The sequence below is a fragment of the Hippoglossus hippoglossus genome, chromosome 7, assembly GCF_009819705.1.
Source record: "Hippoglossus hippoglossus isolate fHipHip1 chromosome 7, fHipHip1.pri, whole genome shotgun sequence".
In the NCBI taxonomy this organism is placed as follows: domain Eukaryota; kingdom Metazoa; phylum Chordata; class Actinopteri; order Pleuronectiformes; family Pleuronectidae; genus Hippoglossus; species Hippoglossus hippoglossus.
Window position 1 is genome coordinate 11,859,256 of NC_047157.1, and position 14,379 is coordinate 11,873,634.

General features: G+C 40.3%; 1 protein-coding gene across 5 annotated transcripts in view; it reads right to left on the minus strand.

Annotated features, from left to right (window-relative positions):
- Positions 1-14,379, minus strand: part of LOC117764464 (kazrin-like) — a 177,154-nt gene that overhangs the window by 12,392 nt on the left and 150,383 nt on the right. For all 5 annotated transcript variants that reach the window (XR_004614394.1, XR_004614395.1, XM_034590260.1 and 2 more), the window contains exon 5: positions 9,243-9,434. Coding sequence is in view for 3 of the 5 variants with exons in the window: in XM_034590260.1 (XP_034446151.1) it covers positions 9,243-9,434 (192 nt within the window). In the remaining 2 variants the exon portion in view is untranslated. The remainder of the gene's footprint in view (positions 1-9,242; positions 9,435-14,379) is intronic.

Sequence of the window (14,379 nt, forward strand, 5' to 3'; positions counted from 1 at the left end):
CCAGATTAAACAAGAGGGAACCACCTGGGAACCACACAGAGCCGAGACTAATGTGTGTGGAGCTGCAGATGGAGGACGACATAGAGAGGAAACTACTCGACAGTCTTTAATTTCTATGAATATGTTTTGTGTAATTTGAATATTTTAAACTTTTTCGATTATACCAATTCCCTGCTTGTTTAAACTGTGAAACAATGGCTGTCTTTGTGTGCTTGACATGCAGATACAGACGCTAAAAGCTACCCCCTGCTTATGTAAGTAGAAGAGGAGCAGTTCAAAACCCATGCAGAACAAACATGCACCATCTAAAGTCCAACCAGCCCTGTGTTACAACAAAAGCACCTGCCTGTTCCATACACCCTCTCCTGACACACTCTCTAAAATCTGCATAAGTGTTTTTTTTTCTTTTTTGGCCCAATACACAAAACCTCTTCTACTTACAAAAGCTCTTGTGTGTCTAAGTAGTTTAATGTGAACATCTACTAGTGTAGTGAGCTGAAAGCCTTTGTCTGTGATCATACTCCACGATCCGCCATCACGATCCACAATAACAATCACATGGTTAAACTTAATCAATACTGCACTTTGTTATTTTTGTAAACTTCAATCCCATTGTAAACTGAACGACAAAGCAGGGTTTGCATTGGGGCATGGATAGCCTGTGATTGACAGCTAGGGCCATCCAGTGGGTGCAGGTGAAGGTGGGCGTGCCAGTTCACCCTCCACTCCAAACTCCTGGCTCCAAAAAAACCAAGACGGCACTGGCCAAAGTTTCAAACTGTCTTAAAAACAGCAGTACACAAAACAATGAGTGATGTCAGGGGGGGATTCCACTTCCTCATAATAAGCTGCTTGTAAAGATGCTTATCTCTGGTTAAATAATAACCCTTGTTATCTGGTGTCCTCTAAAACAAAAGAAAAGAGAGTGTGCCGACAACACACGTCTTTGAGGAATCAATGTCCACATCACTTGCAAATTTTACACTATTCAGCAAATTTGTGTTTAAGCAAAAACTGCTGTCCAAACAGTTTGGATGTACATTCAACACCAGACAACTGGATCACAAAGATAGAGCCACTTATCAACACCCTTCAGATAACCATTCTTTACATTAATGAATGGGCCCACGCCACAATGTCACCTCTACATATAACTTCAGTCCTACAGAGGAAGGCCCACGCTTTTAGTCTGCTCTTAACATAATTATTTGGGGAGAGAACAAAAGGGACATCGGCTCATTGGAGGAAGTCCATTGTTCACGGTCTGGGATTTAAAATCTGCCAGCTGAATAATGAAGTAGGAGCCTCGGAGCTGCTCGCTGAGCTCGTCACCTCACTTCCTCAGTAAAACTAACTCCTGGGTTGTACTGGGTTGATATGCGAACTGGTAGAGTTTAATGGTCCTTCACTGTAGAGCAGGTAATGTTACTTTAAAGTTACAGTATTATAATGAGAGTCAGTCAATGTTTTAACCTGAATCTCCACAATGATATTCGACCCTTCTTATAGATCTATTCACAACCTATAGTCATTTAAAATACTATACAGCAGTATAGTACATTGTGTCAGAAATCCACTGTGCATTTTAATTGATTTTAATTTTTTTTATCATCATAACTACACAAAACCTTTACACATAGTTTTTACCTGGCATGTATAAGCTTACAGTGTCAATGTGGGCTCCACATATGTAAAAATTGCCCTGAGGCTTGATTTGTCAGACTAACCGATCACTTCCGAAGACATTCGTGGTCTGGCCTTTCCATCAAATAAATCACAACGCAGAGATTTTGTGTGTGTGTGTGTGTGTGTGTGTGTGTGTGTGTGTGTGTGTGTGTGTGTGTGTGTGTGTGTGTGTGTGTGTGTGTGTGCGAGGTGCAGCTATTACTCATGCTGAGGGAACATGTAGTTAGTTAGTGAGGTCTCAAGGAAATCAATGTAAGTCAATGTAATTTCTAAAGCAATGGAGACAAAACTGTTTGTGTGTGTGTGTGTGTGTGTGTGTGTGCAACAAATGTAACAACACTAACAGACAAAAGCAACAAAGAGAACTGTGATCCAGATTTTAACAATGGTACAGGTACAATGTTCCTCTAATGACAGAAGTATCCTTGATTACCACTAGAGGCCACTGTGATCCAAACACGTGTTCTCACCCGAGACCATTCAATTAGAACTGATGGAGGTGCCTTAAATTACTGTTATGATGAAGCTACATACAGGATTGAGGTAATACATAAACAACTGTAGTAAAGGGCAGAGCTGCGTTGTTAGTCAGTGTACTGTGAAATGACAGTAAACAGACTGTGCTTTGATGATACATACTGTGGCTGTCTGCTGCGTTCATTCGAGCTCTGGATTGACTGGAAGTCGCTCAGTTGATAGTAATTACCCAAAGAGGAAGCAGCTAATTAAAAATAGCAGAGGCGGCCAACTTTACTTAGAAATTTAATTGAACCCAACTTTGATAAGAAAGTCCAAACAGGAGTTGGGTAAACTTATTAACACCTGTCGACAACAAGCCATCTGTTATATATCCAAACTGTGGTTCATTTGCTCATTAAGTCTTCAGAGATGAGGCTATATCCCTACTACTACATTTTCAACTGAAAATGCATTAGCTCTACTACGGATAAACCCGGCGTCAACACTACTGCAGAATTTTAAAGCCACTAAAACGGAGAAGTTAAGAATGCTGCTGGCCTCATTTTAGTTTGAAAACTCTGCGGAGTCTGGATGTGGCAAAAACAATGTTTGGAAACATTGACGTAAACACTCTTGCCTATTGGATGTTTTGGGTCACAATTTAGCCTTTGCTGATTCGTCAGGCTCATATCACGTGACCCCCTTCCAGAAGAAAACAACCAGCATTATCCTCGGTTAACAGCTGTTTACATTTTACAGTGATACAACTGCTGCCACACGGGTCCAGAGGGACATGCATGTGTGAGTGGTCACATGATGTGCATGTTAGTATAGACAGGGATTAAAACTAATAATGAGCCAAATCACTTGTGTCGACAGAGGTTGTTTTAGTTTGAAAACGACATTTTCAAATGTAATGTTGCTGTATGGATGTAGCCTCAGTATCACAGTCATCTGTGTATTTAAAGGTAAGGGGGGGGGGATGAAATCACTGCGGGCAGTAGTTACTGGGTTGAACTGCTTGTCCTCGAGCAACATAATAAAACCTGCAATTGTGAGTGGGCAATTATGTGCCTGTTAGCACGATCACAATTACAGTGCTAACAGGCAGATGTCTGGCACATTGTGGGTGTGAGCTCATGCTTTAACACTGAAACAGTGTGAGCATCACAATGCAAACAAAGGCAGAGGAAGAGACAGAGGAAACAGACTGAGAAGTATTGTTTGTCTCTGCGTCCTCCATTTTGTATTCAGAGACACGCGGAAATCTGCCGCAAACCATTTGAACCGAGGTGCGAGTGGCGGCACAGATTCTGTGGGCCGTCCCCAAAGTAAACAGGTATTATCTCAAGCGGCAGAGACCAAAGGAGGGAATGATGCATTTCTTTCACGCAACTGCATCACTCCAAATTTTTCCTTTTTTCTTTTTCTTTTTCAATCCAAAGCAGAACCACAGGAAAATATATAAATATAAACTAAAAACACAAAGCTACTCTGCTTCACAATAATTGTTGGTAGCACTTCAATAATAAAAGCCCCCGGGGCACTTCATTCAGTTCTCCAAACATTGGGAAAAACACTTTGTCAGAGTGTTTGGTTGGATGTTCACAATATGCCAGCCTTGTGAAAACTGGGGGAAATCAAACAGAGTCGACATCTCGTCTCCAATCAGTTGGAAACATATGGAAATTGCTTTAGTTAATGAGGTATTCTCCAGAACATTTGGCCTATGTGCTTTTTTCTTCAGAGGCCACTTTAAAATCCAACTTTTTCTAACTTCAACAGCTAATGACTATTTTTTTTTGCTGGATGAGGAAAGTTTCAGGAAAAATACATGACCACAAATCTGTTTCTGTCTTAGACCTACGCTGGGTCAGAGACCAGAGTAGATGCATCAAGACGGGCAGAAATATGGGCCCCTATACATCAACCTTCATGTTAACCTCACCCCTAACAATCTAACCCACAGATCTAAGGGTACATTCATCCATGTCCACACAACAGTTTTAGCTACATACAGTGTCAGTAATAATTTCCATCCATACTAACACACATGACCATTCACATGCACTGGGCATGTGTTGGCAAGACCAGGAAGTTATTTGCTTGGACTGACGACAAGTACTGTACCTTTAAGTGAGTGTTTGAAATGTTTTAAATGCTGGTAGTCGAGTCGTGACTGATGAGAACCAAACAGGAAAGCAAGCATGTTAAAAGATGGGAGCTCCAGCCAATGGAATTACAGATGAAACCCCATGAAGATTAGTAAAGCTTTCTCTCAAGTGAACCTAACACCAATCCCATTGTGATACTATGAAAGCACTGTACATTTAATAAACGTATCATAAAGTTTAGAAATATAGTTTTTTGCCCGTCCAGACAACAGCAGCAGCATTTCCAAACTTCTAACTGGTTTTAGGTGCTAGAAAACTAAAACGTAGCAATGTGGATGTAGCCTAACTCTTTATGCACTTTGAGTCCAAGGCTACTGAGTCATGATACCAAAAGGCCAAATAATGTATTACAAAACACACTAAATGGTATCTTTCAAAAAGGGAAAATATATGAAATTCACAGGTAAATAAATATACAGTAATAACTAATATTGACAGGTTTGAGTTTCAAAACCAACCTGTGAGAGCAGATGACGCAGTTACCAGCAGGGTACCAGTCGACCGAATACTACAAGACTTTATGCTTTTGCTGTTGGCTTGATTAACTGTATCTGAAACCTCCTTTCTGATGGCCGACTCACACTTGAAACATACCTTAACCTGCAGAATCTTTTTCTACATCTGTAACAGCCCTAAAAGTGTTTCACCTATATTCTCTTGTACAATAAAATAAAAAGCTAATTTATAAGCACTAGCTTTCGGCTTTTTTATGTCATCACCTAAAAGGCCTTTTATTACTAATAGTTTGCTTTTCATAAAACATTTGCTCGTTGCCTCAATACCTTTTTAAATTGTCTCTTCATGTCCCCCCTGTAGCAGCCCATTAAGATGGTAATATACACAGAAAAACTGTCTTGGCTTTAATGGTGTCAAAATATTCATTGAGTTACATGTACATTGGCCAGATGTCCTTATCAAAATATACCCACACACTGTCCACATATAAGCCTCGGCAGCCTGGAACATTAACACATTTGATGGAAACGGCTAGAAAAACAACACAAACAAGACAGCGAGACAAAATGGGACGACAGATGTCTTCAGCTTGGAAACAACTGTGACAAAATTCACTGCTTGCCACCCACCGCAGTATAAGAGCTAAACGCTAACCAATTCTGTTGCTGGCCCTTCATTGCTTTTCTTAAAAAATAGCGAACCACAGTGTCGGAGAGATGAAGAGCGACAACCGAGGAATAACAAAAGAGCTGGGAAGCAGCTGCTGTACGGGGAGGTCATGTGGAAAAGAACAATAAAAAATATTAATAATTCAGGAATCCGGCTACTTTCGCCACAGAATGCAAATATATTTTTTTCCACGGGTCACTCTGTGGTCAAAAGCTTTACCTAAACGTCAACTTCTGCTCCACTGCTCATATAAGAACAGCTTTAAGAGCAAAATAATGAAAAGCAACGGGAAACAGAAGGAAACTTAAACACGACAACAGTCAATTTCCTGTTGTCCTCCCACGTACCCCGTCTTAATTGCAGACACGGTCCACCCTGCTTAATGTTTCTGAACCTTATAAGCCAAGCAAAGTCTCCCTGTATAAAGCTTTCATTAACCACTGATTACTGTCAGTGCCTGCTGGGGCTGGTAAGCTGTGGCCTTCATTAACAGGCCTGAGTCATACAAATGACTGTACCGGCCTGGGCTGTGTGCGGATTGAAGTATTTTTTTGTGCTTTATTCCGCTCTGCTCCAATCTGTTAGGTTTTTTTTTTTTGTTCTGCGAGTCTCGAGTGCAACTAAATCCCCTGACAGCGTGTCATGCATTTGTCTGATTCCAAAATGGTGGTTTTCGTACTCTGCCTCTTTCCATGGGCCGATAAGACTTTGAAAAGGATGATTCACCACCGCAGTGATGACAACCCCGCTTGATGGTCTGGAATCCACTGTGCACTGTCTGGCTGAAGTTCTTCATTACTTTACTCTGTGTACGGTGTCTGTGAGGGCACGTGCAACAGAGAGGACCCAGTGCTGCACATTGGTGTTTCACCAGTTCTGAAAAAGATCATTAAGGCCATTTTGAATGTTAGGCCTCACATCTCCGAGGGGCTCTCTTTGGCTAATTTTCTCATTTATATTTTTAAACAAGAGTTTACCTCTATTTAAACAGTAAAACAAATAAAGAAGCTTAAACAATAGCTTTTTCCCCATTTTAATTTAATCCACATAATGAATTGTCCTTTCTGTGACCAAACAATAAAACATCCACTAATCAGCCTGCTCAGGAGAAAAAGCATTGATTTTAAAGTTCAAACAAAGGCAGCATGTAATCCTTAATAGGCAGCTTACTATTAAGGGTTACATGCTCTCTGAATAAATAATAATGAATTACAGTGACTCTATCATGCTTGTTTTCCCAAGTGTGTCCTACAGTTTTTTTTGTATAATTACAAAATGTCTGCAAAAAAATGTCTGCCAAGTTACAAAGGCCAAGGTCTGCAGCAAACGGAGAAGAAAACACTGCTCATGAAGGGGCTGAAAAAAACCGTTTCCATTTCTGGCTCTGTTACCATGAAGCACCAGCACCTACATCACCAAGTAACATGTACTATGTCAGCCTACCAGCTAGTTTGGCTTGAATTAATACGGCAGAACCAATCTCATTGTTACTGTCGGGAGAACGGTGTTTACAGCTGATCAGGAAGTCTCTAAGCAGTTGTCAAATTAAAAAAAGAGTGGATCAGCGGTCCAATCGCAGCAGACCTTTTGGGAGGTGGACTAATGTTGCATTCAACCAAACGCAAAGAATGAATTTTTGCCCAGGTAAGTTTCATTCTCAATGCTGATTGGCTTGCGCTCATTCTTATCATGCAAATGTTTAAGTTTAGATCTGAGCCCGAATTTCCAATCATATGTAGGTAATCTCATCACTTTCAAATTCATTTGGATTTGGTGTGAGAGTTTTGAATAAGATTGTTAAACAGAGGCGTTGCTGAAATTTAGTGTATGAGATGTTGCAGCATATTCTTGTAGACGCCAATATCTAAATTATAAACCTGTCAATTGCCAAAATAGGAGCACTTTAAAATGACACAACATTTTAATGTTTACCCCAAAGTACAAGTCCCTTCAATGCATTGTTCCAACTCATATATATTCAAGGTGTGAGGTCCTGCAGGGCATTGCTGTCTAGATTGTCTTCATGTTTATAGGTGTAACTTCAGTCTTAGTCTCAAAGTCTGATTTATAAGAATCCCCCAGAGGTTTTAAGGATAAAATACATATATATGTACGATATATATATATATATATATATACATAAGAAATGTACCAAAACACTGCGCTGAAAGTTTGAGGTTAAGCCAATAAAAACACCTTAATGTTTAGAGTGTTTCTAAAATGACATCTGACGTCAATACAGCAGCAGCTACAGTGAATCGTCTACAGTACATTGTGCTGTTTGTACATCAGGGCTCATATTTTTTAGTCAGTGTCCTCTCTCACCCCCAGATCCCACTTCATCTCTGGAGCGGAATACATGCTAATGGCCTGTAATGCAGCTGATGGGCAGCATTATCCACACTGTTACACACACTAATGTTAACATTATGGTGACATGGGAAAAAAAAGGCCCTGAAACCCTCTGGAACAAAATGAAGGCAGGTTTTCTCTCAGCGTGCGTGAAGGGTGGCAAACATAAAAAACACTCGGCAGCTGAGAGCAAAATGATCACAGAATGAGTTGAACAGGAAGTTGGGTTTTTTGCCACTTCACTTTGCATACTTTCAAGATTTCCATTTGTTCCCCAACAGGGTAAACCCAGTCACATCATATCCAAGCTTTGTTAACACATTTGTTAACATGCTTACACGTTAACAGGCTACAATAGGTGGAGGTATTGTCTTACGCTGCTTTCAGACATGCACTGAACTCCAAATCATCTTTTGAATTGATCCAGAGGGAGTGCATGTGAGAACACAAATTCACAGAGAGTGGATGTTTCTAACACACAACGGATGCAAAAACAATAAAGACAGAAAAAAGAATCAAAAATTCTCAGTAAGAAAAAACAAGTGTTTTACACAAGTTTACAGATTCCGACAAAGATGTCACATTGGAAAGAGAATGACATTTGAGAGCTTTTGGTGATGAGGGCCAACGCCAGTGTCAATGTGCTGTAAACAAAAACATGTGATCTCCATAGTGTAATTACCATGTTGTGCCCCGCAGCCTGCATGTTGCCCCGCCCCTCACCTGAATGCACGAAGATTTTGCTGCTGTCAATGCGTCTGACAGAAGAATCAGAAAATTACTGAGTTCAATTCTGTTGAGAGTATTGTACAGTCTTGTACATGGCGTTTGTTTTTGGAATGTGTTAACTTTACAAGAAACAAAGTTTTTTTTTTTTTACATCATTAATCTTTCCCTTTTATTTATTTATTTTTTGGGGGGGATTATTGCTTTCAATTAGCATTGTCCATGACAAATAAAACAATAAAAATGTACATTAATTAGTCAGAGTACCTCTTTGAGATTTGCTTTATTTAAAAGGTAGGAAATGTTTCTGTGCTGTTTTTCTGGAAATATCCTGTCTAAAGTCACCGGAGTATTTGGAAGGGGAAAGGGCAAATCATAAAAATAGACTCAGTGTTCTCACTGTGCTCAAGAGAAACGGCTCTTATGTTCTTCTTGACATTTTTCTTACTTACTTTACTTACTTATTTGACAAGTGAAAGTAAATACAAAGAAAGAAATGTTGAGAAAGAGGAGCAGAAACTTTTCAGCAGAACTACTTATTAATACATATATTATTAAAATCCTGTCTTATTCCTGCCACAGTTCAGAAACTATTCTGAAAGACAGAAACTATACGACCCACTACTCCTCTGCAGAATAGTCCCATTGCCTTCTCTCTCTCTTGCAGCATCAACCAATATTTTTATTTGATGATATGACTGGAAGACGCTCCTTCCTCACCTTGCAGAGCCTCCTTGGCTCGGTCCAGCTCCTGCTCCTTCTGAGTCAGCTGCACGCGTAGCTCGGTGGCGGAGAGCACGTCGGCCGAGCATCCTCCCTGGGTCTCCTCCAGGTCTTTACTCAACATGTCCTTCATCTGCCGCAGCAGGTGCACCTCCTCCTGGAGCTGAGCCACCTCCTCGCGCAGCAGGACTATAACAACAGAGAGGGGGAAAAAAGCTTTAAGTGGCTGACGACATAATATATGTTCTTAGTAAAAGACATGTGTGCTCGGTAACTTCAAACACTCGGAATCACTTTTTTCGAGCAAAGTAGAAAAGTAATTCCAGTAGCTACACATTGGTCGTATGCATACTGGAATCCAATCTCACAGAGGTGGACTAGAGTAGCTGCAGAACTTATGGAATAAAAAATTGATGTAAAAGTGACACATGTAAGTTTTCTCTGCTGCCAAACTTTGTTTCTGGCCAGGTCGTGATGGTGGCTTGCTAAGACCTTCAGCCATTGTTGCTTTTACAATATGTCCTCGATCAGCACTACTCTTTCTTGGCCGACTGGACAGTGACTTGCCATCCGAAAGTACCAAAATGGGGAGATTGGGCCAGGTAGCTGGTTAAGATGCCAATCTCCTGTCCCCTCTCCGACACCACCGGGGCGTGGATCGTTGATTTCGCCAGCAGCAGCAATCTAAGGAACCTAGTGTACTGTGCATCTGTTTGCAACCCTCAGCTCAGGGGAATGAAAACGTTTATTTAAGAGATTCCAGATGACCTCAGTCTGGATAAACCCAAACTGGTACTCCTGGATAGTGTTTAATCTCAGCTCTTCTAAAGTAAAAGTCTCACTTTTCCCAATGAACTAAACCAGCACAGACTCTGGCTTGAGTTGTCTGCGAACAGTGATGCTGAATACTGTGTCACTTGTAGGAAGTTTAGACCTTTTGCATCATTGGATTGACCATTTACAATAAAAGGCTTCAGAGACTGGAAACATGCTCCTAAGTACTATTAAGTGTACGGGAAACTTTGGCTGTCTTAAAGCAGAAATAATATGGGCTCCCACTGTGACATTTTGGAAACCCTGGGTAATAAGGATCTATCTTTCACAGTCACCCTTGGAATGAAGGGCACAGTCTGGCAGTGGGTATTTTTATCAACGTTAGAATATGCACGTAAAAAAGAATCTGAGCTGGCAAAACTGACCTTTGGATTCCTGAGAATCCAACCAACGTAAGTCATGACATTCAAGATGGAATAATGGAGCCGATGAGCAAACTGGTTACAGAGCTTATTGTTGAGGAAATAGGCGACTCTTTTCACACAGTCAAATAAGGATGTAACATAAGACCCACCAAACAGCTGTGGTTTCACAGATGTACTGATACGTTTACTCAGGAAATGGGGCGCTGCTTTGGAGAGCAAAACAGTACATTCATGGAATTCATCGTGTCACTCAGCCAGGACCGCAGCATCTTCCTGGCCCCACTGAACCACTCTCTGGAAACACTCTCATGTTGCCCAACAGCTCATTCTCACACACCTCCACAGGATGGGAAATGGACATTGAAAACATGATTCAGTCATTTCGACAGGGCCCTGAAGCAAAGCCACGTGTCCTCACAGGATTTCAGGTTGCCCAAACCTTTGGAGTGTCCAATAGCTTGAGGTGAAAAGTCTTTTTCCAAAGAAAAATGTGTTCACTAAGCAGAGAAGAAGCAAGTCAAATCCCCTGAAAACTCATTTTCGGGGTCTTTTTGAGGAGGACCCGACTAGGAAATGGAAGACAGAGTTGAAAGACAGTTTACTGATGAGATCCGACTTATCTGTGAAACAGTGTCTGCAGCCTTTTGAGGCTCAGTCTGAAACACTGTAGCATCGTAAGTAGGCCACGATCATATTAGCTGCATTATTCTCGTGTAAGTTGTTTTCCTGAACTCTTTCCCGAATACACTTCCAGCTCTAGGTAGGTGGTTAAAAATATTTCTTCTTTGTCACTGTATGTTTGCCAATTTGGAATCAGATATGTGTGAGAATAGAATTCAAGAGTCAAGAATAAATCTATTGTCATTGTGCAGGCACAACGAAATTAGGAAAGTGTCATCCCCAAATCAAGCTGTACTAATTAAAAAAATATAGAAATATAAAAAAATAAGTTATAATGAAATTTGCATACAAGCAAAAAAAGTATAAAATGTAGTCCTTCAATAAATTATAAGTAAAGACAATTTGAGGTAACGAGGTTGCATACAATAGCCGTAAAGTGACTGATGTAGATGAGAATGATGAATAATATAAATAGTATGTGTATTTAAGTGATATGATATGATAGTATGAACTACTATGATATAAATGATAAATAAATGTTGCAGTCTATTCCCTTGACTGTCATTTTTGTGACTTTTTAATTGCAATAATAACTAAAAACTGACCAAGGCCTCAGAGTCAGACTGGTGTGTGTATGTTGCGTGTACAATGTAATATTTATTAATGTTGTAATAATTTGCCATAGTGCATATAATTGACCACATAGTTCAGTTATACTGTTTTCATGTTGACCCTTATTGCTGAAATATACAGAAAATTAGCATATCACTTAATGGTAGTCTTTTAAAATATATATAAGCTATAATTTGTTGTTTCAGCAAAAACTCTCAAAAAAGGCTTTAGCCGTCCAATAAAAATCAAAGGCCCGGGCAGGACGGTTTGTTATTGAGATAAGTAAAGTGCCAAATGACTGTTGGTAATGAGCATCATAAGGTTAGATTGGGTCCAGGAGATGAGAGGAGACAAGATAGTGCTAATATAATTACATTTGTCTTTGAACCTGCTCTGTGTTTTCAGGAATCGTGAGAACAGAAGAGGTTGACTAAAGAGCTCCTGGCTGGTTTTGTTGCAAAGAAGAAAACCATAAAAATGAAAACAGCAGCAGGGAGAAACAGATTTTTTTCTCCACAATTTCAGCCCCTGATAATGTTTCAGTATCAGCGGTGGACGCAGAACCTCATTCGCTTTCTAAACAAGCCACAACAGACAAAATGTCACACTTCAATTTCTCACATTAACCCTCAAAGAAGAAATATTTAATCTAAAAATATGTCTTGTTTTTTTTTTTTTACCCCAGACTGAAGGTGCTTGTCTAGGTGGGGCACATGGAGAGTAATTTAGAAAAGAATAAGTAGAGACATTCTACTCAATTTCATGCATCCTCAGGGCAGCAAGGGGGCGGGGGCTGATGGGAACTGCTCGGGCCCCATCAAGTGCCTCGCATAAATCCCACTTCATACTCTTATATCTCTTCTCCATTATTGTTGTGTGAAAAAATAAACTCCATGGGAAATGAATGGGAGAAACGAGAGATGGGAAACTGAATATGGTAAAATAAGATAACTTAAAGACACTCGACATGTGGAAAATGTATGTGAGCCGACATACAGAGCCAGAGGTAACTGCTTTGCATCCTGATTGGAATCACAGGGAGTTTTCTCATATTGACCTTTTTACACAGTCTGTCATCATTATAACATCACGGCACCATTAAGACAACCTGTAAGTGATCAATCAGAATATGTAGCGTTTGGATTCCAGCATTCTCCATTTTAAATGAGGAATAATTGAGCCTGTTTTTGTTGTGTGCTGTAATGATGCAATGCAGAGCTGGGAGCAAACCAAGGTCTTTACAGTGCAACTAATTGCCACAGGAAAACTACATATTTTAAATCTGTGCAGACAGGAATTACAACACATTGTGTGACCCAACAGACTCTGTGACCTGAATGAAGAATATTTTAGAATATAATGTTCCCAAAGCAACAGCAGTACAAACTATGGCCTAAAAGTTTCATAAGATGTTCAACACTACAACAGTGAGAACAAACTCAAAATGGAGGACATGTAGTCGAGCCGTGCTTTACTTACAATTTAGCTCTCATCTGTTTCTGCAACCCCTCCTTTCTTCCTCACCTCTCCCCTCTCTCACATTTCCCTCCCTTCAACCCGACCAGTCCAGGCAGATGGCCGCCCACACCGACTCTGCTTCTGTCAGAGGTCTCTTCCTGTTAAAAAGGAGTGGTCTTCCCGCCACAGTCACCATATGCTTGGGAACTGTTGAGGTTCTCTCTATAACATTATAAGGTGTCCACCTTAAGGGCGTTGAGATAATGTTGTTTTGATTTTCCCAAAGAAATGACACTGAACTGAAACATCTTTCCTCCACTGGAACTGAAATGACCCTTTAAGTCCGGCACACTGTCTCTACGCGGTGCACCTGCTCCTTCAATTGGAGTTCACTGACTAAATGAAAGCAGCTGATGATAAGGGCTACCCACTAAATAATGAAAATGAAATTTAAAAGAGGTTATTAGGATCGAGGGTCGCGAGAAAAACGTCAGCATGTGGAGTGTCATTACACAGAGCTTTCTCTAATGGACCTGATAATAGAACCACATTTTACAGTGCAACTTGAGCAGCAACGCCCTGATTGGAAAACCAACGAGCTGCTTCTGGAAACAACCAACCAAAAGACACAGTTCATTGATGTTTAAAGATTCTAAAATAGTCACATACTGGATTGGATAACTTATTCAGAACGTGTGCATGAATTCATTGTGCACAGGCAGCAGAAAAGGGAGCAATAACTAAGGGCCATGCCATACATACATATATTTATACACGTATAACACTTGGTGTCTCAGTTATGTGTCATAAACACAGACTATATATAAAGATGGATGACAAATCAGCTCCCCAAAAGCCGAAGCATCTTAAATGCCACCTGGTGGCTGGCTGTAGTATAGGTCATAAATCCTGCCTCCTCCATGTTAGTGAGAGAGACTTGGATCAAAAAGTCACAGGACACATCAAATACTTTTTTCTCAAAGATGGTATAATTTCAGAAAGTTGTTATCACACTGAATTTTGTTTAAGTGCAAACAAAGTCTGGTTTTAATTAGTTACTTAATGCTATGAAAACAGGCTAAAACGTCATGATTGACAGGTAAGACTGACTCTCGATTGGTCGAATGGATGTATCAGCGGGACCTTGCAAAACACGGCTCTATCCCCCAATCTCTACTGCGCAAACTGTATTTGCAAACGCTCAAGAAGGCAGCATTCCTATCCAGGATATTGTAGCTTCAGTT